Source organism: Diospyros lotus, chromosome 5 (assembly GCF_014633365.1).
Source record: "Diospyros lotus cultivar Yz01 chromosome 5, ASM1463336v1, whole genome shotgun sequence".
Lineage (NCBI taxonomy): Eukaryota > Viridiplantae > Streptophyta > Magnoliopsida > Ericales > Ebenaceae > Diospyros > Diospyros lotus.
In genome coordinates this window covers 37058472-37082095 of record NC_068342.1, presented here as the reverse complement: position 1 = coordinate 37082095, position 23624 = coordinate 37058472, and the positions used below count along the sequence as shown (strand labels likewise).

Genomic DNA, 23624 nt, shown 5'->3' with positions numbered 1-23624 from the left:
TGGCTTGCAAGAGGCAGAGGAACTACCGGCCTTGAAACCAAAAATTCAAGTAAGATGTTCATCTTCCCACACTTCATACTCCAATGTCTAGGAAAGGGGAGATTAGGTGGACTGATCTTGTTGGGAATTTACATGACAAATTTGAGAAGAAGAACATGATTAAGGTGACTGAGGAGTTCAACAAATTAAGTCAGGACGGATCGGTCACAGATTATTGGGATAGATTTGAGGAGTTAAGGTCCCTAGTGTGGAGTGATCGGCCAGCCCTGACAAAGCGCTATTTTGTATCAAGATTTGTTAGTGGTTTGAAGGACAAACTAAGGTTAATGGTCAAGATGATGATGCCGGCAACTGTGAAAAAGGCAACCGAGAGAGCAAGGCTGCAGGAACTCGCCTTGGAAGCCATTTTTAGGAAGCAAAAGCTGCAGCCTAACAGTTATATTAAGGGCAGCCAACTGATTGAGGGAGCTTTTAAGGCTGCAAATCATGCCAAGCATGAATCGGAGGAAAAATTAGAGTTGGACCGGCCAATTATAACTAAAGAATTCAACAAGGAAGAGAGATTGGACAAGGCTATCGGTGGGGATCATTGTTCATATCTGCTGGAGGTGGAAGTGAAGGATGGCGATGGTGATAGCGTCCTTACAGCTGATGAAAAGTATGAGGTTGATAAAGACCTAAGGATAAGGACGATAGCTGCAAAGAATGAGGAAAAACCTAAATTGGATCAGGCTACCAAGGAAGTGATGGTAATTGTTGAAGAAGCTATCAAGGTTCCACTGGCAAAAAAAATCTGCTGGAAGTAGGTTTTTAGTGTACACCAGCAATTGGGAAGTTAAAGATACCCCAATTGAGGACACCTCTGCTAAAGAGAAATAAGATGTTGGGAAAATGGTGGGGAAATTCTGTGTGGAAGGAAATGAGACTTTTGCTGCTTTGATAGTTCTTATTTCCATTGGAAAGCGGTAGCATCGAATCAAGTTTTGGCCTACAAAGCAGTTTGACTTACTTTCTACGGTTGGAGAGGTTAGGGTGGAAGGCGTGATGGGTCAACTGGAATTAATTTTGAGAGCAACAAGGAATGGGTGGATGGCTGGAACAGGTGTGACAGCAAATCATGGTACTGCTGTTTTTGGAGGAAAAAACACAGAAAGACAAAAGAAAAGAAAAGTAAGAGATAAGAACAAGAAAAGGTGAAGAAGAAACCAGATTGTTAAGGCTGGAATTAGTTGAATAATAGGGTCAACAACAGTCAATTCTTGGGGACAAGAATTGTTTGAAGGGGTGGAGATTGTCATGACCCCAAGGATATAATAGTAATACATGTTATATGTTTTTCCTATTAGCTGTATTTTCGGTTATTGTTGTTAATACCTTCAATTGTAAGCCTATAAATAGGCTTGAGTAGTTAGAGAAAGAAGTTGAATGAATAATTTGAATGCTTTGATTTTCCCTCTCCCAATTCTCCTAGTTCTCTCCCCTGTCTCTCTCTTCCTCCTCAATTCTATCCGTTCTTTTCCCTCCCTTTCTGCCCTATCTTCCTTTAATTCTTACCAAATTCCTTCCTAGACTCTAGGCAAATCCTAGGATCGTGACATGGTCCTTCTGGGCTTCTAAGTTTGTGGGCTCTTGCTATTTTGCGGATAAGCTAGAGGCTCTGCGTTGTATGTTAAAGCAATGGAACAAGTCCTCAGGGTGTAATCTTCCGAAGCAAATAGAAGCGATTGAGGTTGACATTGATAAGGTTGACTTGGAGCTGGAATCAGATCCTTCCAATGCAGGCCTGAAATGTAGGAGACTGTTTTTGCAGGCAGAGCTTTGGAGGTCCTCTAGGCTCAATGAGTCTTATTGGCGTCAGCAATCCAAGATCACCTGGCTTCGTGAAGGGTATAAGAATACTAAATTCTTTCACTTGTCGGCCTCAGTAAGGCATAGGCGAAATTATATTGGGGCTCTCAGAATTAGGGGGGCTATGTATTAGACCCGAAGTTGATTAAGGAGGACATTGTGGATGGCTTGGCAGGTCAGTTTAAGGACTCGGGCTTAAAATGGCCAGGAGTCTCTTGCTTCGGCTTTAGGAGGCTGTCAGATGAGGTGGCTTCATCGTTAGAATCCCCTTTCTCATTTGAGGAAGTTAAGAGGGTGGTATGGCAATGTGAAGGGAGTAAGGCGCCTGGGTCTGACGGATTCAACTTTAACTTTATCAAGAAATTTTGGCAAGTTTTGGCTCTTGATTTTATGAGATTGGTTTAGTACTTTTATGACTTTGGCCTAATTCCAAGGAAGGCCTAAGGCTCATTGCTTACGTTAGTCCCAAAGTCTGATACCCCTCAAAGCTTAGGTGATTTTCGACCAATTAGTGTGGTGGGCTGCGTTCAAAAGGTTATATCCAACCTGCTTGCTATCAGGCTAGGTTTGGTGATCCATTCCTTGATTGGTGATTGCCAAAATGCCTTTATTAAGGGCCGACAGATCCTAGATGGAGTGCTTATTGCTAGAGAGGTGGTGGAAGTGGCGAAGAAGGCTAAGGAAAAGGCAGCTTTTCTTAAACTGGATTTTTGTAAGGCTTTTGACAGTGTGGATTGGGGGTACCTCACGGGGGTTATGGAAGCTATGGGGTTTGGGTCTAAATGGATTGGTTGGATCAGAAACAGTGTATTGAAACAACAGATAACGGTGTTAGTGAATGGCTCTATAGCAGGAAAGTTTGATATGGGGCGTAGTCAAGGTTGTTAAAATCGGGATTTTAAGTGGGATCGACAAAGGGTCCATAAAATCGTATCGTAAAATCGAATCGTAAAATCGTAAGATTTTAGAGATAATTAAAAATACCCTTTAATTTTTGTAAATATATGTTTATAATAACATAATTTTGTAGAAAATGAATTAATATCATTTAATAACCTAATTATTCCTTATTATAATTCAAAAGATGATATTTCCAAAATATAGCTCAAAAACTAGCAGGTTGGTATAGGCAATTTAAAGGCAAAATATAGGTAATTTAGAGGTAAAATATAGCTTAAAATTCTTTAGAGGATGCTTCCAACGTCTTCCATTAGATTTAGATTGCAATTTTTTCTTGATTTAACATTGATTAAATCAAGTAATATCCCGATGTGGAGTTGGGTGGTCCATTAATTAATTACTTGTTTGTCTTGATTTACTTATGTAATCAATGTTAAATCAAGTAAAAATTATAATTTAAATCAAGTAAATTGGAACTTATGCAATTAATGTTAGATGCTATGTGACATTAGAACTTATGCAATCAATGTTAAATCAAGTTCCAATTTAGAGGCAAAATATAACAATTCATTGCATAAGTTCCAATGTCAGATGCTATGTGACATTGAGACGTTGGAAGCATCCTCTAAATTACAACTTAAATCAATGGAGGTATTTGAATCGTAAAATCGTTTGGGGATCTCTGAAGCGTAAAATCGTAAAATCGTACATGTAAAATCGAGATTTTATAGGATTTTATCCCAAATTGGATTTTACATGGGATTTGAATCGTTTGGGGGTCTTCGAATCGTAAAATCGTAAAATCGTACGCATAAAATCGGGATTTTAACAACAATGGGCGTAGTCTTCGCCGAGGGGATCCGTTGTCCCCGCTCCTGTTTTTATTGGCAGGCGAGGGTCTTAACAGGCTATTCTCGCAGGCCATGGATCTAGATTTGTTTACGAGTATCCTAGTGGGGTCTCCTCCTATGCAAATCCCTATTCTCCAGTTTGCAGACAACGCATTGATTTTTTGCCGAGCTGAGCTAGGATGTATGCATGCCCTCAAGCGGATTCTTAGATGCTTTGAGCTCATGTCTGGCATTCGTATTAGTTTTAAAAAGTCCAGCCTCTCTGCAGTTAATGTTAATCAAGATTGGTTGATGGAGGTTGCTACTTTGTTGAGGTGTAAATCTGTTCCTTTCCCAATTCCATACCTGGTTTCCAGCTGGGAATTAATCCAAAGAGGGTTGTGGCTTGGAAGGCAGTTGTGGAAAGGATTAAGAGTCGGCTGGCTTCATGGAAGGCTAGGATTGTATCCATGGCTGGCCAATTATCACTGATAAAATCGGTTCTGAACCATTTGCCAATATACTACATGTCTCTTTTTAGAATTCCTATCGAGGTGGCTAAATAGATTGTTAAGCTATAAAGAAAGTTCCTATGGTCCAGGAATGAGGGTGTGGTAAAAATGGCTCTTGCTAGATGGAAATTGGTTGAGTTTCCTAAGAAGCTGGGTGGGCTTGGGGTGGGGTCCTTGTTGGCCAAAAACAAAGCCTGGCTCTTTAAATGGCTATGGAGGATGATTAGTGGGGGGGGGGGATCAGCTTTGGTGTGAAGTCATTGTGGCTAGGCATAATGGTATCTTCGTTGGAATCAATGATGTGGAGGTTAAGCGAAGTTTTAGTTCTTGGTGGAGGGGCATTGTTGACTCTTATTCCAATAGTAATGATGTTCAGGTTGTGGCCATGGAAGGGGTTAAAATCTGGCTAGGTAAGGGCGATTTGACTCAGTTTTGGGAAGACACTTGGGTGGGTATCTCCTCCCTTTCGGGTTTGTTCCCTCGGTTGTATGCGGTGTCCTGGGATAAAGGGAGGAGAGTGGCAAATTTGGGGTTTTGGGTGAATAACGAATGGTTTTGGAGCCTTAGCTAGAGAAGGCCGCTTCTTGATAGAGAAGAGTCTATTCGAGCTGAGCTGCTGAGAGTTATCTCCCAAGTTCATTTGGTAAGTGGGATGAGGGATAGGGTATTTTGGTAGCTTGAAGCGGCTGGTTCCTTTTCGTCACACTCATTCAATGAGAGGCTTTGCTCCCTAATGTTTGGTTCCAATGTCACTCAAATTAATTCAGTGGCAGCTCGGGTTTGGGGTAGTTTAGCTCCTCCAAAAGTGGAGTTGTTTGTGTGGTTGGTCATATGGGGTAAAATTAACACAAAGGACAATCTGGGCAGGAAAGGATTTCTGCAGGAGGATGATCTGTTTTGCGTCTTTTGTGGCTCTGTCTCAAAGTTTGTGGACCACCTCTTTGACCATTGTGAGGCTGTCTTGTGCTTGTGGCGGCAAATCTTTAGTTAGTGGGGCTATGAGTGGATTCGTCCGAGATCAGTTGGGGTCCTATTTGAGCAATGAAATTTCTTTGCTCAGGGTAAAGGTCAAAGGAGGGTATGGAAGTCTCTCTTTTATTCAGCGCTATGGACAATGTGGTTGGAGCGGAATAGACTAATTTTCAAAGATCGAGGGGGTTAGGTGCGGTTGATATCTTTAACTTGCTAGGTTAGTGGCATGAGAGCGAGCTGTGAAGCCATCTTTCCCTTACTCGGTGGATCAGGTCATCATGTCAACCTCTGCTCTTGGCCACTAAGTTCTTCTCCCTATTCTAGGCTTGTTGGCTATAATGTCAGTTTTGAGTTGTCATTTTCCCCCTAATGGCTTGTGTTGTAGGGGGGGGGGGGATGTTTTGGTTGGTATAGTTTCTTTGGAACCCTCTTGTTCCGGGTCATTGATGTACATCTACTATGCTTTCATTAATATAATTGCGCTCACTTATTTCAAAAAAAAAAAAAGAACAATTGCAATTTTCTGATAACAATACTAATATTGATGATATAACCAACATTATAATATTATTTATTACCAATTTATTTCAAAAGGGTAAATTAACCCCTCCCCCCCCCCCCCCCAAAACTTTGGTTAATTGGCCCAAACACGCCCTAAACTTTAAAATTCACCAATTAGTCCCTAAACATTCCAAAATTAGCCACTACACATCCTCCATTATTAATAACATTAAGTAAATTGACTGTACACCACTTAAATTTTGGATCTTTGGCTTATACATCCCCTGAACTTCTATTTTTTGCCAAAAACGTCCCTTAACTTTTCCACACGACACCCCCTAAGCCCTAAGTAAGAAAAGAAGTTGGTTAAACTAAATTAAGTTAAAATTATCCCTAATATCTATTTAATCGAGTTAAATTAAATCAAATTTAATACAAAATAGAAAATCATACAATTGCCCCACATGGTGCATATGTAGCTCACAGGAGGACCTTTGAGAGACTTAGTGAATAGATACGCTAATTGGTTATAAGAACCCACAAATGTTGTGACAATATCTTCAAAAAGCAACTTTTCTTTGACAAAATGACAATCAATCTCAATGTTTTTGGTTTTCTCATGGAAAATGAGGTTAAAAGCAATATGCATTGCAATTTGATTGTCACAAATTAACTGGATAGACTTGACCTGAATTATTCCCAACTACCTAACAAGTTGTTTTAATCATATCAACTCACATGTTGCTAGGGTCATAGCCCTATATTAAACCTCAACACTAGATCTAGCAATAATGCTTTGTTTCTTACTTTTCCAAGAGACTAGGTTGCCACCAACAAATATGTAGTATCCAAATGTGGATTGCTTGACATTAGGAGAACCTGTCCAATTAATATTTGTATATCCCACAATTTGATTATGTACATAATTCGGATTGTTGAAGAAAATGATAATAGATAGTATTTGTATTTGTATTTTTGTTTCTTATTTAGCTGTTGTTTCTATTTAATTTCAATTAGTTTTTTTGTTATCTTGTTTGCTGTTAAGGCTTAACGCCTTTTGTTATTAGCTGAGTATAAATACCAGCTAGCTTATATTTGTTATTCATTCAATACAAGATCAAGGCATTCTTTGTTACTCTTCTCTCCTGATTCTAACCTTCATTAATTACACGGATACAATATACCACAACCAAGGGTGCCTTTAACATATCAAAGGATATAAATCACTACATCTCAGTGACTGTCACAAGGAGAATCTAGAAACTGACTTACTACAATGACCGCAAATGAAATATCAAGATGGGTGACTATAAGGTAGTTAAGTTTGCTTTCTCACTAATGATAAAGCCTAGGTCAGAAATAGGCTCATATGTCCTGGTAATAATTTGATATTTGGATCCATAGGAGTATCTAATTGTTTGCATTCAATCATCCCTATTTCTTTAAGCATATCAAATGCATATTTCTTTGAGAGATATAAATGCAAGTCCTTCATCATTCTACTTCAATGCCCAAAAAATATTTCAAGTTACCCAAATCCTTGGTTTGAAAATGTTGTTGGATTTCGACCTCATCATCCTTGGTAATAATAATATCATCCACATACACCACCAAAAGAACGTGGCAACTGAATTTAGAGCGATAAAAAATTGAGTGACCAGCTCCACTTCGAGCAAACCCAAACTCCATGGTCACTAAACTGAATCTTCCAAACCAAGCTTGGGGAGATTGTTAAGGCCATACAAGATTTCTGAAGACAACAAAACCACCTAGATTCTCCTTGAGTAACAAAGCTAAGAGGTTGCTCTATATAACCTCCTCTTGTCACCATAAAGAAAGGCATTCTTGATATCAAGTTAACGAAAAGGCAGTGGTGTGTAGTAGCAACCAAAGACTGGAATGTCCAAACTAAGGAGATCATGGCCACAAGAGAAAAGGTGTCCCCATAATCAAGGCCAAAAATTTGAGTGTAGCCTTTAGCAATAAGCTGGGCCTTGAGGCAAACAATGAGACCATTGGGACAAACCTTGTTAGTATAAATCTAGTGACAACCCACAATGGACTTACCTAGAGGAAGAGCTATAAGTCCAAAGTCCCATTGGAATGTAAGGTAGACATTTCTTCAACCATTGCATCCCACCACCCCAAATGAGAAAGAGCTTCTATAACATTGTTAGGACTAGAAACATAAAACAAAAGCATGATAACTAAGCTCACTTGAAAAGGATGCTAAGTAGTACAACAAGGAGCACCTTTTGAAGGGCAATTGACAAATCAAGATCAGGAAAAGATGGACTAGAGGAGGGAAGATTAACCAACACAGAGGATAAGGGTCGTGGTCCATTAAGATCAACTATGTGCTCCATGAATGCACCTACTACTCGCTTTGCTTATGTGTCCAAATGTTAAGGATGGAGTTGGTAGGTCTGAAGATTTGTATAATTGAATCGGGAGGAGGATGGATATGGAGGATCGAAACTAGGAATAGGCAAAAATAAACTAACAGACATCAACTCAGACAAAGTAGAGGACTGAGGAAAGAAAGGGGTGGACTCAAAGAAGGTTATATCAACAGAGAGAAAACATCAAGACAACTCAAGGGAGTAGCATAAATATCCTTTTAAAAAATAAGAATAACTAAGGAAAACACACTTGAGAGACTATGCATACAATTTATTGCGGTTAGCAGCAAGCTGATGGACAAAATAGGTACAACCAACTATACAAGGTGGAAAGGAGTATACGTTAGTTCGAGGAAAAAGGCTAGAGGAAGGCATCCAATTGATTAACATGCTATGAAAACAACATCAAGCCAATACTAAATGTGGGTGTACATCTGAAGAAAAAGTTTAGTCTCAATGAGATGATGATTCTTTCATTCAACAATCCCATTTTGCTAGGGTGTGCCAGGGTAAGAAGTTTGGTGAAGAATCCCTTTGGATGCCATGTAAGATTGAAAAAGAGCAAACAGGTATTGGAGTGCATTATCACTACAAAGAGTCCAAATGGACACATTAAATTGGGTGTAAATTCCAGCACAAAAGGTAGCGAAGATGAAAAATAAGTCGAATCAATTTTTCATTAAATATAACCAAGCATTTCATGAAAAAACATCAATAAAAGTAACAAAGTAATGAAACCCTTGTTTTGAAGGAACACAACTAGGTCCCTAGACATTAGAATAAGTAAAAAAGAGAACTAACAAGTTGACTAACTCGGCTAGGAAAGGAACTATGATTGTGTTTCCCAAATTGATATGACTCACATTTTAACAATGAAAGACTAGACAAACCTAGAACCATTTTCTTTAGACTAACCAGAGATGGATACCCTAAATGGCAATGAACATGTAGGAGCGAAGTAGTAGTAGTGGGTCAAATGGAGACAAGTGGGTGTAATCCTCAAGACTCTCACCCTGTACCAATGGTTCACCCGATCCTTCAATCTTGGACAAAGACATAACAACAACAACAACATATCCAGCCTTTATCCCACTATGTGGGGTCGGCTACATGAATTCTAGACTTTCATGTATTTCTGTCTTTTGTCATATCTTCATTTAAATCCATACACTTCACATCGAACTTTAATGTCTCTCCCAAAATCTTTTTGGGTCTGACTCTACCTCTTTTTTTGACTAATTGTTCCATTTCATCAACTCTCCTCACAGGAGCGTCTCTTGGTCTCCTTCTCATATGACCAAACCATCTTAGTCTAGTCTCCCTCATCTTCTCCTCGATTGACACTACTCCTACCTTATTATGAATAACTTCATTTCTAATTTTATCCTTTCTTGTATGGCCGCACATCCATCTTAACACCCTCATCTCCGCTACACTCGTCTTTTGCTCATGTTAGTATTTGACTGCCCAACATTCCGAGCCATACAGCAAGACTGGTCTTATAACTGTCCTATAGAATTTTCCTTTTAATTTTAATGAAATTTTACCATCACATAACACCCCCGATACCCTTAATTGAGGCTTGGGAGCCATCAACCAATATAACAGTAAGTAAAGACCTCAAGCTTTGAATATAAGAGCATAGGGAATTATTATCAAATATGTGGTTAGTAGCATCTGAATCAAAGTTCCACGGGCTAAGAGATGAAGATTGTGTAAAACAAGCTATGGGATTACTAGGGTGGGCAAAAAAATGGAGTAGATGAAGTAGTCTATTGGGGAATGCAAAACTTAAGGAACTGCACACACTTTTCCTCTGAGATAGTCATTGAAGGGGAGCCATCAATGGTATCCCAGGTTCCATTTGTAATATCCTGGATCACTGAACTATGATTGGCAACTTGAGTTGTATTAGTTGTGTGAGGTGGGAAAACATGAAGGTTGTAGCAAGTCTCCTTGATGTGGCCATGACAATTGCAGTAAGGTATATTGGGACCGCGGTTGTCCATGTCCACTAGTACAACAACCACCATGACAACCCCCTCCATTAACTGTACTACCAGAATGGGATATAGTCTAAGTTGTGACAAGAGCAAATTGTTCTTTAGGAAATGAACCACCACAATCAACAATAAAGGAAGAGGCTCGAAGTAATCTAGCAAAGACCTCCATCAAAGGCGAAAGATAAGTACTACCCAAAATTTGTGTTTTGACGAGCTCAAGCTCGGACCTAATCCCGTGAAGGCAAAGAATGGTAAACATCTGATCTTGTTGCTTTTTTATATCTACACAGAATGGCAAGAGCTCATTGAATTCAATAATAAGGCCTAAAGCTTACCTAAATATGTTGTCATATCTCACTCATTTTATTATAAACGAAATAATGCACCAATAACATCACAGATACGAATTAGGACCTAGGTCGCACAAGATAGCCAGCGTCTAAGATAGTTGGGGTTTGGGTTGTCAAGATCTAGGTCACCTAATGTGAGGGAGACGAACAGTCGATGCGATTTGACGAGTTATGGAAGGACAATTGACAACAAAGATGTGTGACAAAATGCAGGTGAATCTGATGCACGATCTGACGAGCCGCACAAGGACAGCCACTGATGGGGACAAGGCCAACAACTAACAATGATGACAAACTATGATGGTTGATGGCTAAGACAAGGCTGATGGTAGCAATGACTGTTGCTTCTAAACTAACTAGGGTTAGGTTATGGTTAAGGCTCCAATACCATGTAAAAGGGCAAAAATATTTCTCCTTTGTCGCCATTGAACCTATCCCACCACAAAGGAAAATATATATCTTACATATATTCCACATATCATACAAAATATGTGGTAACTATAATATAGAGATGCGGTGTATATAAATTTGCCTAATATAAAAAAATCATAATATCTTAACAATTTCAAAATACAGGGCTGCTTTTCCACAACTGAACAACCAAGTTTATTCTAATTCCACCCTAGATATTCTCCTTCTTACTCACATAAGATCTTGAAGAATTCATCCAACACCTTCAACTTTCAAGCTTAAACTGTTTTAGTGCAACAACTTCCCATACTAACCTCGAGTCAATGATTCGCATATAATTCCACTTATTACTTTTTTGGTTTTTCTTCATTTGTTTTGACCAATTCTCTATTTGTATTCAATTAACCATGTGAAATATCAATTTAAATTTATTGGATTTTTGGTGGGCTTCTCTTTGTACATATGGTCCATCAAAGAATAGAACAACTCAATTGATCTTTGTCCTTTTGGTCACAAGGCATGACATAGTAGTTTAAGGGGTTTGACCAGAATTGTGGGTTGGTGTGCTTGGGGGTATACCAAATGTGAACCTCCTAAGAGCTCCATCTGCAGAACATCCAACCAAGTAAACATCTAAATCACAAACGGTATGCAAAATTTCTGTCTGAAGAAGACCAAAAACAACTACTTTAGCTATAGCAAGGATGATAAAGGTAGAGAGGAGACAAAGAACCAACACTATTCTGGAAATGATAATTTTGATAACAAAAAAATAAAAAAAAATGCAAAAGGAAGTACCTCTTGCCTTGCCAAATGATCCAAATCCTTTGAAGAGCAAGGCCAAAGATCCATGAAACTGTAACGAGAAACAACATCTTGTAGTGAACTCTCTAAAGCTGACTGACTCTCTTCACTTGTTCTGGAAAGTGCTTCTTTCCTTCTTTGCTCAACCTGCAAAAGAACAGTTGTAATGGTTCCAAAAAGAAAAATTGATACAACTTCTTCAAAAGAACAAATCAGTGCCGATATGTATAACAATGTCATATTTTCCCACAGTTGTCCAGATTATGCCACTCTATGAGCTAGAGAGCCATAAATGACTTGGATCCATGACATGGCTGACTCAACATAGTTCATGGTTTCAATTATCTACACTTCCATACCCTAAATGTCAAATGGAACCAACTCGAAAAGATGCTGAGAAAATACTCAAAATACAACCTGATGTTTACAGTCATTTCAGTTGATTAGCCAAGGTGCTCATGCTTGGAGGATCAGTGGCAAGTAACTATTGTTATTATGTATGATCGTACAAGCTAAAACAACAATGATATCTTTCACACACATTCTAAACAATCTTAAACACATTATATACAAATTTACTCACACATCCCCATCCAACTAAGAGAGACAAAGCATTCAGAAAATATGGATACATGATCCCTCAATTTGTGAGATCCCATAAAATAAGGATGCTTTGTCTCCATTTCCTATACTCCCCCACAAGCTGGAGAATAGATGTCCGTCATTCCTAACTTGCAAATAAAGATATTGAAACTTGATTTCCGAAATACTTTGGTTAGAACATCAGTTTCCTAGGACTTTGTAGGAATGTAGAATAAGGCAATAGTCTCATTCTTAATCTTTGACTTGATGAAGTCTCTGCCAATTCTCACATGTTTCATCTGATCATGTTGAACTGGGTTATAGACTACACTGATAGCTGATTTGCTGTCACTAAACAATTCCATAGGACTTGTTACTGGTATGTTTAAGTATGTCATCAACCACTATATCCAAATGAGTTCACATGTTCCTTGAGTTATGGCTCTATACTATGCTTTTGCATTGTTTCGAGCAACTACGGACTGTTTTTTACTTCTCTATGTTACTAGATTACCCCAAACCTTTGTGCAATACCTAGTTGTTGAGTTGCTATCATTAATAGCTCCTACCCAATCTGCATCTAAAAAACCAATAATATCCCTGACTCTAGCTTTTTTAAACAAATGTTGATATAACTCTCTATTCACTGGAGGATCACTATCTGACATCTTGTGCTTCCAGTTACGCTCTAAGAGTTGTCACGCGTCACCAGCTCTTATACCCTTTATTACTGTCAATTTTTATTTTTTGCATTCGCTACGTTGCTGTAACTTCTTATTTCAGTATTTTCTTGTTAGCATAAGTGGACAAGTGGTATATTCTGTGCATGGGCCAGCTGGCTGATTGGTTGCAACGGCCGGGCTAGGAATCTGCCCTTGGGCAGCCTACTTATAGTCAGTTATCTGACTATGGATGGCATGAATGAGAATTACCAAATTTTGTTTCTCCCTGTCGTTCTTCTCTCTCTCTCTATTTTCTCTCTTCCTCCCTCTCAAATTCGTTTCTGCAACTGCTCGGATTGAGCAGCTACTAATCCAATTCTACCCAGGTTGGAAATCTCACTATTGTTACGCGAGGATCGTGACAACTTGGTATCAGAGCACCGATTCTCGGCTGATAACATTGAACCAATGGCGGATGGAACTAGGATGAAAGGATTGGAGACGCAGCTGCAACAGGTTAGCTCGTCACTGGTCGATTTCCACAACCGAGTCGATCGGTTGGAGTTGGGAGCTACGAGGGAGCACGAAGCAATCGTAGCATTGGACTGTAAGGTCGAGAGTTCAATGGAAGGAATGGAACGTAGGCTGGATGGTTCCATTGCGAGAGTGAGGGATGAGTTGGGAGCCCAGATGCAACGATTTATGTTGATGTTTACCGGATAACATGCAATAAGACTCTCGCCTGATTTTCCTCCCAGGGGAAGAACGGAACCTATTCTGGGGGACCATATAATGAACCAAGGAAACGACCACCGGGAAAACGAGATGGAACCTGAAGAGCAAATGGAAGGATCAGTGAGGAGAAGGAGAGATGACCAAGTTCATCACCAACCACCTGGGTTTCCTATGCGCCGAATGGAGATACCAACCTTCGAGGGAGCCAATCCCCGATGGTGGGTCAGGAGGTGTGAGAGAGTATTCGAATGGTATAATATGCCTGAGAGACAAAGGATCACGTTGGTGTCAGCCTACTTTAACAAGGTGGTGGACGCATGGTATCAAGGATGTGTGGGAATGGGAAGGACTCACACTTGGGAGGAATTTGCAGAAAAATTGAATGAACGCTTTGGAGAAAGAAGTATGGTGGATGTGGTAGAAGAGTTTAATAAGCTGAAGCAGGTTGGGAGTGTCGAATCCTACCAAAAACGGTTTGAGGAGCTTAAGTCCCTTATGATTCACCATAATCTGCACCTATCTAAAGCTTATTTCGTGTCCAGTTATTTAAGTGGGTTGAATGATGAACTGAGACCCATGGTGAAAGTATTAAAGCCCAGAATGATCGAGCAGGCGTTAGAAAGCGCGCGGCTACAGGAGATGGTGGTTGAAGCTCTAGTGAAGAAGCAGAAACAGCAACAGAGAAGCATGGGACCAGGAACGTTTCCTCCGGGAAATAGGAACCCCACTAGGGAAGCAGCCAAGGAGAATGCTGCAACAAAGAATGTGGTTGGAGGAGGATTCCCATCATATGGTGGTCGGTTGGGAGATCAAAGGAGACTGTCGAGGTTGTGCTATAGGTGTGGGGACAAGTACTTCCCTAGACACCAATGTAAGAGACAAATTTTGTTGTTAGAAGGCGATGAGGAAGGGATGCAAGAAGGAGAAGAAGAAGCTGCTGAAGAAGAGAGTGAAGGGGAGCACGATGGAGAAATTTCCATACATGCACTCAAGGGAGTCCCTAACAATAAAATAATTAAGGTTGAAGGGAAGGTGAATGACTGCAGCTTGATGATCCTGATTGATAGTGGAAGCACTCATAGCTTCCTTGATGAAGGAATGGCGAGAAAGCTTAAGTGCAAATTGGCGAGTACACCACTGAGTGTAACTGTATCCAACGGAAGCAGGGTAATAAGTAAGTCAACATGCCGAGAGTTCTGCTAGGAGATGCAGGGGGAACCATTTGAGGCTGACTTGAGGCTGTTGGGCTTAGGGGGATGTGATGTCGTATTGGGCGTAGATTGGATGAAAGAAGTTAGTCCTATTAGTTTCGATTTTAATAGGATGGAAGTCTCCTTTGAGAAAGGAGGAAGGAGACTGACTCTTTCAGGAGGAAGGGAAGCAGAGGTATGCAAGATGATAACTGGAAAAAGGCTCCACAAGGTATTTAAGAACAAGTGGGGAAGGTTAACGCAATTGTGTCAATAGAAGAGGAGTCGGGCAGTGCTGAGCCAGGAGAAGCCTATTTCAGCATCAAGGCTCCGGACACCCCTGAGAAACAGGTACAAAACACTGCCTTACTTGATAAATTGCTGATTGAGTTTAATGATCTATTCCAAGAACCAAAAGGCTTACCCCCCAATCGAGAGTTTGACCATGTTATCCATCTTAAACCCAACTCAGAGCCTGTTAATGTGAGATCCTACAGATACCCACCCATTCAGAAATCTGTTATAGAAACTATGGTTAGGGAAATGTTGTAATAGTCTATTGTTAAACCCAGCCATAGCCCCTTTGCTTCTCCGATTTTATTGGTGAGGAAAAAAGATGGTTCATGGCGTTTTTGTGTGGATTATCACCAACTTAACGCCATAACTATCAAAGACAAATTCCCTATACCTTTGGTGGAAGATCTCTTGGATGAGCTAAGTCAATCCAAATTCTTTTCCAAGCTTGATCTTCGTTCGGGTTATCATCAAATTAGGATGAAACCCAAAGACACCCCTAAAACAGCCTTTAGAACCCATCATGGACATTTTGAGTTTTTAGTGATGCCATTTGGGCTCACTAATGCCCCTGCCACCTTTCAATCACTAATGAACCGAATTTTTTAGCCTTACTTAAGAAAATTTATATTAGTTTTCTTCGATGACATACTATAGCCCCTCTTTTGAAACTCACCTACAACACCTTAAAACCACCTTTGAGATCCTTAAATCCAACCAGCTCTATATCAAGAAGTCTAAATGTGCTTTTAATCAAAGCCAAGTAGAGTACCTGGGGCATGTGATATCGGAAAATGGGGTTAGCACCGATCAAAGCAAGATAGAGGCAATGTTGAATTGGCCAAAACCCAAATCGGTCAGAGCTTTAAGGAGATTCTTGGGCCTCACAGGTTACTACCGCAGATTTGTCAAGGGATATGGGGTCATTAGCATGAAGAATGAAGGATTTAAGTGGGGTGAAGAGGCTGACATGGCCTTTGAAAGGGTGAAGGAGGTGGTGAGTAGGGTGCCTACTTCGGGGTTACCAGATTTTGACAAACCCTTTGTATTGGAGACGGATGCAAGTGAAACTGGCATTGGGGCAGTGTTGATGCAAGACGGGAGACCACTGGCCTTTCTCAGCCGTGCACTGGGACCAAGGCATGTGGGGTTAAGTATTTATGAAAAGGAGTTCCTGGTTGTGTTGATGGCCGTTGATAAATGGCGGCATGATTTCGAAGGAGGGAGGTTTATAATTAAAACCAACCATGAGAGTTTGAAGTTTTTACTACAATAGAAATTGTACACTCAGCTACAAAAGAAGGGAATGTCCAAGCTTATGGGGCTAGACTATGTGATCCAGTACCGAAGAGGGAAAGAAAATGTGGCTGCCGATGCTTTACCCAGGTGTCATGAGGTTGGGGAAGTGTCCCTTATTACTACGGTAATTCCTGAGTGGTGCAAGGAAATTAGTGATAGCTACGAAGGAAATGCAAGGATTAAATAGATATTGGAAAGAGTTGCTACAGGCAGCCAGGAGAGAGATGGGTATAGCCTAAGTGGAGGAGTGCTAAGATACCAGGGGAGGATAGTGGTTGGAGACGATGATGCTCTCAAAGAGAGGATACTACGGTCCCTTCATGAGTCAGCTCTAGGAGGGCATTCGGGAGTGCAAAACACCTATCTAAGGGTAAAACAACTGTTTTATTGGCAAGGTCTTAAGGCAGAGGTGAAGAAATTTGTCATGGCCTGTGAGGTGTGCAAGCGGTGCAAGAGTGAGACGGTGGCTTATCCTGGGCTTCTACAACCTTTACCGATTTCAGACCAAGCTTGGGAAAGCATATCTATGGACTTCATTGAAGGGCTGCTGAAGTCTGAAGGGAGGGACAACATTTTAGTAGTGGTTGACAGGCTCACAAAGTTCGCATACTTCATAGGGCTGACACATCCATTCACAGCCCAAGATGTGGCTCGTGCCTTCCTGGACCAGGTAGTTAAGGTTCATAGGGTCCCAAAGGTTATAATTTCCGACCGAGACAAAGTGTTTACTAGTATTCTATAGCAAGAGCTCATGAAAGCCTTGGGGACGAGGTTGAACATGTCCACAGCTTATCACCCTTAAACGGATGGCCAAACCGAGAGGGTAAATCAAAGCTTGGAATCTTATCTACGATGCATGAGTTTCCTGCACCCTAAAGAGTGGAATAAGTGGTTGCCAATGGCTCAGTGGTGGTACAATTCTAACCATCACTCATCACTCAAAATGTCTCCATTCGAGGCTCTTTTTGGGTACCTACCACCCTTACTACCGGCTGTGGGAAATTACTCAACAGTGGCTAAGGTGGAAGACTATCTGCAACAAAGGAAAAGGGTATTGCAACAGATAAAAAAGGAGTTGGCATCCGCTCAAAATAGGATGAAACAGATGTCTGACCGCAAAAGGAGTGACCGAGAGTTCGAAGTGGGTGAGGAAGTTTTCCTAAGGCTGCGATATCCTCATCTTAAATCCATTTCGTCCGGGCTTGTATCTAAGCTTAGCCCAAAGTATTTCGGGCCATTTCCCATAATTGCCAGAGTTGGTTGGGTGGCTTATCGACTGAAACCAGAGATGGCAAACGGGTCGGGCCGGCCCGGCCCGGCCCGGCACCAAGTGGCCCGCAGGCCGGGCCAAATCAGCCCGCTTAAAAACGGGCCAGCAGATTGCTGACCCTAGCCCGACCCTACACGGGCCCGCTGGCTAGCCCAGAGGTAGGCGGCGTGAGAGCAAGGGCGAGCAGCAGCAGGCAATGAGCGAGAGAGGGCGAGGGGCGAGACTGAGAGTGAGGGGCGCGGGTGACAGAGGGCGAGCGAGGGCGAGACAGAGGGTGAGACGAGGGCGAGGGCGAGAGCGAGACGAGGGCGAGACAGAAGGTGAGGGCGAGGGCGAGACAGAGGGCGAGAGGCGAGGCTGAGAGCGAGGGGCGCGGGCTGTTTGGGAGCAAGCTGTTTGGGGGGGGGGGGGGCGACTAGCAGGCCAAGCGGGCCGGGCCAAATTGGCCCAGCCTTAAATGGGCCAGCAAAATGCTAGCCCTAGCCCGATGCCGGGCCGGGCCCCAACGGGCCAGCTCGTCAGGCCAAGCCCATTTTTCCATCTCTAACTGAAACTTCCAAAGGAGTCGCGCATCCACCCTATATTCCATGTTTCGCTATTGAAGAAGTCAGCTGGATCACAACTGGTGAGTCCTTTGCTGCCACAACTACTGAAGGAGGCAAGCAGATTGGTGGAGCCGGAGGTGATATTGGATCGTCGAGTCTTCTACAGGCAGGGGGCCCCTATCATACAAGTGTTGGTTAAATGGCAGGGCGCAGGAGAGGAAGAGAGCACATGGGAATACCTACCGCAGCTACTGCAGCAGTTTCCTAGGTCCGCCAGCCTCCTCAGCCTTCCTTGAGGACAAGAAAGGGCTAACGGGGGAGGAATTGTCACGCGTCACCAGCTCTTATACCCTTTATTACTGTCAATTTTTATTTTTTGCATTCGCTACGTTGCTATAACTTCTTATTTCAGTATTTTCTTGTTAGCATAAGTGGACAAGTGGTATATTCTGTGCATGGGCCAGCTGGCTGATTGGTTGCGACGGTCGAGCTGGGAATCTGCCCTTGGGCAGCCTACTTATAGTCAATTATCTGACTATGGATGGCATGAATGAGAATTACCAAATTATGTTTCTCCCTGTCATTCTTCTCTCTCTCTCTCTCTCTATTTTCTCTCTTCCTCCCTCTCAAATTCGTTTCTGCAACTGCTCGGATTGAGCAGCTACTAATCCAATCCTACCCGAGTTGGAAATCTCACTATTGTTACGCGAGGATCGTGACAGGAGCGTACTAGAAAGTTTACACCCAAGTTTTCTTGTCTCTTTAAGTAAGTCAAATGTGTACTTTCTTTGTGAAAAGAAGATTCGTTTGTGACTTCTTGTAACCTCCATTCCAAGAAAGTATCCTAGTTCCCCAAGATCTTTTACCATGAATTTAGTTTGAAGTCTCTTTTTAAGATTTTCAATCTCCATTTCATCATCACCTGTGATCATCATATCATCTACATATACAATGAGAATTGCTTGCTGTCTTGACTTATTCTTCTTTACAGACAGGGTGTGATTAGTTTGCCCTCAATTGTATCCAAGATCCTTCATAACAATGTTGAATCGTGTAAATCAAGCCCGAGGTGATTGTTTCAAACTATAAAGGGCCCTTTTAGCTTACATACCTTATCTGGACTTCCCTTTGCTTCAAATCCAGGAGGAACTCTCATGTATACTTCCTCTTCTAATGTGCCATCGAGAAAAGCATTCTTGATATCTAGTTAGTGTAATTTCCAATCTAAATTAGCAACAATAGACAATAGAACTCTGATTGAGTTAAGTTTGGCAACTAGTGCACAGGTTTCTTCGTAATCAATTCCAGGTTTGAGTAAAATCTTGTGCTACTAGTCTTGCCTTATATCGTTCTATCGTTCCATTTGGTTTATACTTCACAAAGAAGATCCATTTACTGCCAACTGTTTTCTTCCTTTCTGGTAACTTCACCATCTCCCAAGTCTCATTATCATTTAACGCATTCATCTCTTCTAGCACCACTTTCTTCCAATTTGGATCTTAAAGTACCTTTTGAACATTTCTAGGAACATGAATCTCATCAATCTTTGCAACAAAGGTTTTGAAATTTCTTGATAACTTAGTATATGCAACATAATCCGATATAGGATACTTAGAACTTCTCATACAAGACCTTACCCCATTCCTTATGGCAATCGAAAGATCAATGTTATTGATTGGTTCTTCTTCCTCACAACATGACTCACTCTTCTCATCATCTTCTTGATTATCCGTCGTAATGGGATCTTCCATCAGTTCATATTCTTGAGTTTGCATTGGAGTTTGTGGTCTCCTAGAGTAAACCAAAAGTGGTTTTGGGTCTATAGTGTTAGATTCTCCCCCTTGACCTATATCACCACTGTTATTGGACACAGATTCTAATTGGGAAGGAAAGGATGAGGAGATCGAAGGAAAAGGCTCGAAGAGATTAGGTTCCCCATGTTTGTCTTCTTGACAATTAATCTCCCCCTGGACATAAACATGGGGATAGAAGGTTTGATCTTCGATAAAGGAAACATCACATGAGATCAGGAACCATTTCGTAGAAAGATGATAGCACTTATAACCCTTTTGTGTGGTGGAGTAACCAAGAAAGATACATTTGAGAGCTTTAGGATCAAACTTGTCTCGGTTGAGTTGAACATTATTGACAAATACCACACACCCAAACACATGAAATTCAAGAGAATTAATTTCATGAGAATTATGAACCCGAGAGGAGGGAAAGACAGATAACAATACATTGAGGGGTGTTCGGTATTAAAGGACTTTGGAGGGAACATGATTGATAAGAAATGCTAATGTAAGAATGGCTTCACCCCAAAAAGAGTGTGGAACATGACTAGCAAACATGATGGATCGAGCAACTTCCAGTAGATGACGATTTTTTCTCTCAGCAACCCCATTTTATTGAGGAGTATATGCACATGAACTTTGATGAAGTATCCCATATTCTTGGAGATATTTTTTCAGCTCATGAGAGAAATATTCTCTATCATTATCTGTTTGAAGAATATGGATAGATGACTAGAAAAAATTTATGACAAGCTTGTGGAATAGTTTAAAAATTGTAGTCACTTCGGATTTTTCTCTCATCAAGTAAACCCAACATACCCGAGTATAGTCATCAATAAAGGTAACAAACCATCGTTCCCCAGTTAAATTTAACACTCGTGATGGTCCCCATACATCACTATGAATTAAATGGAATGCAGTAGAAGGTTTGTATGTGTGAGGTGGATAAAATGCACATTTTTGTTTAGCGAGAGAACAATGATCACACCGGAATGATGAAGGATTTTTATTAACGAATAAATGAGAGTACAAATGCTTTAGAAAAAAGAAACTGGGGTGACCTAATCTATGATGCCACAACCAAACATTGGAATTAGAGAACAAGGAAAAAACAATAGGTAACTTTGGTCTTGAAGGAGAACTAACACCTAATAAGTAATGGAGACCATTTCGCTCCTCAACATTCCCAATCGTCCTCTTCGATGACAAATCCTGAAATTTACAACAAGGAAAAAATGTTTCTGAACAGTTCAAATTTTTCTACAGTAATACCAACATTTTTCTTACATTGTTGATAGTTATTGAATCTTGTGTTGGAGCTTATCATATGGTCTGAAGCACCTGTGTCCACTATCCAAGTATCATGTGAGTTTTTATATGACAATAAGAAAACAATACTTTTATGTGATGTAAGCGCTGTAGGGCTAATAAAAGTTGATGGGACATTTCTAGAGGCATCTATCATTGATGATGAAGTCATCAGTTTTCGAAGAATTTCTATCTGCTCTACTGTGAATGGTTGAGAGGCTACACCAATTGTTATCTCAACCACATAAGCATTTTTTCTTCTCTGGCTTCGTGGCTTCCAATCTAGGGGATTGCCATGAATATCCTAACACGTCTTTGGTATGATTGGGCTTCTTACAATGCTCACACCACATCCGTTTTTCCTTTCTGAGATTTCCTTTTAGATTATATCCTTCATTTCGTTTTGCTGCTAAAGCAAATCCTTGGACTGTTGTTTTAGTGGATGAGCTCTATACTGGAGAGGACATCACTTTCCTCCTTGTCTCTTCTCGTCAAACTTCAGCAAACACCTCTTTCAGGTTGGGTAAAGGCTTCGTGTCAAGTATACATCCTCAAACATCATCAAATTCTTGATTCAACACTTGCAAGAAATCAAATATTCGATCTTTTTCTACCATCTTATTGTATAGAATTCCATCATCAGTACATTTCCATTCAATATTGTGAAACAGATCGATTTGTTGCCACCGTTCTGAGAGTGTATTAAAATACCAGGTGATAGATAATGTACCTTGTTGAGTGTTTTGAATCTTAGAGCGAACCTCAAAACTTTGTGATATAACTTCAAGGTCTGAGTACATTTCTTGTACTGCATCCCACACTTCTTTTACTGTTTGATAAAACAGGTACAGACGCTCAATCTTTTATTCCATCGAGTTTATCAACCATGACATCACAATTGAGTTCTCTGCTTCTCATACACTATAGGTGACAGAATTTGAAGGAGGTGGTGTTGTTGCTCATGTCAGATATCCTATTTTTCCTCTTCCATTGATCACAGGCAATACTGATTGATACCACTCTCTAAAATTGCTCCCGTTCAATTTATGAGAGGTAATTTGTATTATGGGATTTTCAGAATGACTGGGAACTAAGGATAATTGAGGGTTGGAGACAATCAAGACACTGGTCAATTTTGTTATGGATGATGTACTAGAGTTGGTCATTTTATTGGTAATGGTGGTTGTTGGTTTGAAATCAGAGGGACGTTGCACACCAAATTTGAGATTGTGAAAATCAGAGGGAGGACTGTGATAGAAAGAGTAGGGAGTAGTGGCAGAAGTTCGCTGGAGAACTAATGAAGTTGGGACGAGCAGTGGCTGGCGGCGGCAGTGGATGGCGAAAAGTGAAGAAATCACAGGGATCTGAACGGGTTGAGTGAGATGAGTCCAGCGGTGGTAACGGTGTTGCATTTGGGGCACCGGAGAGGGAGATCAGAGCAAAAAAAAACCTCAGTGCACAGCTCCAATCGACAGGGCGTGGAGGCTTAACGATGACTGTGCTCTGGGTGGGTGGTCGATCTAAGGCCGGGGACAATGGTGATAGTGGTGGCGCGACTGGCGGATCTCGAGGAGGAATCTGGGCAGCAGTGTGTGGCAACGCGTGGAAACTCAACGGTGGCTGTGCTCCGGGGGGTGGTCGATCTAAGGCCGGCGACGGTGATGGTGGTGGTGCGTGACTGGCAAGCAACTTTGGGCAGGTCTTGGTCGTTGATGGCAAAGGCTTGTTGTGACGGAAGCTGGAGATGAACGTAGCTTCTGGAAAGGACGGATAGGAGACCCCTTGTCTTCTCCGCTCTTGGTGCGTGACAGCAACGGCGAGTTCGTCTACTAGAACGATGGCAGATCGACAACGGTTGTGGGTGGCTCTGATACCATGTGATCGTACAAGCTAAAACAGCAATGATATCTTTCACACACGTTCTAAACAATCTTCAACACATTATATACAAATTTACTCACGTCCCCATCCAACTAAGAGAGACAAAGCATCTAGAAAATATGGATACATGATCCCTCAATTTGTGGGATCCCATAAAGTAAGGATGCTTTGTCTCCTTTTCCTACATTATGTATAAAACATGCCCAACTGCGAATAACTATCACATTTGGATACCACAGACACATAGCAGAATGCCTTTCCAGTAATTGGCTAATGTGAGAATAGTTGTGCTAATAAATTTGGTATGATGCACTATATCTATGGCCAGGGTACTATAATTTTTAGAGTAATATATCTAACCTTATTTCACCACTACAATCTGAAACGCATCAGAGCATTATTTTTTGGAATGGCAAAATGAGCTATCATGTTGTGGTCAAGAGAGCATGAAATGGTCAATGATTGAGCCAAGTGAAATGGCTAGGGATTATAGAAAAATGAGGCAAGTGGAAACTTTCATTACTAACTCAAC

At 41.1% G+C, this 23624-nt stretch overlaps 1 protein-coding gene across 8 annotated transcripts in view; it reads right to left on the bottom strand.

Annotated features, from left to right (window-relative positions):
• Positions 1-23624, bottom strand: part of LOC127801033 (cleavage stimulation factor subunit 77) — a 76570-nt gene that overhangs the window by 10587 nt on the left and 42359 nt on the right. For all 8 annotated transcript variants that reach the window (XR_008022927.1, XM_052335822.1, XM_052335820.1 and 5 more), the window contains one exon: positions 11528-11680. Coding sequence is in view for 7 of the 8 variants with exons in the window: in XM_052335822.1 (XP_052191782.1) it covers positions 11528-11680 (153 nt within the window). In the remaining variant the exon portion in view is untranslated. The remainder of the gene's footprint in view (positions 1-11527; positions 11681-23624) is intronic.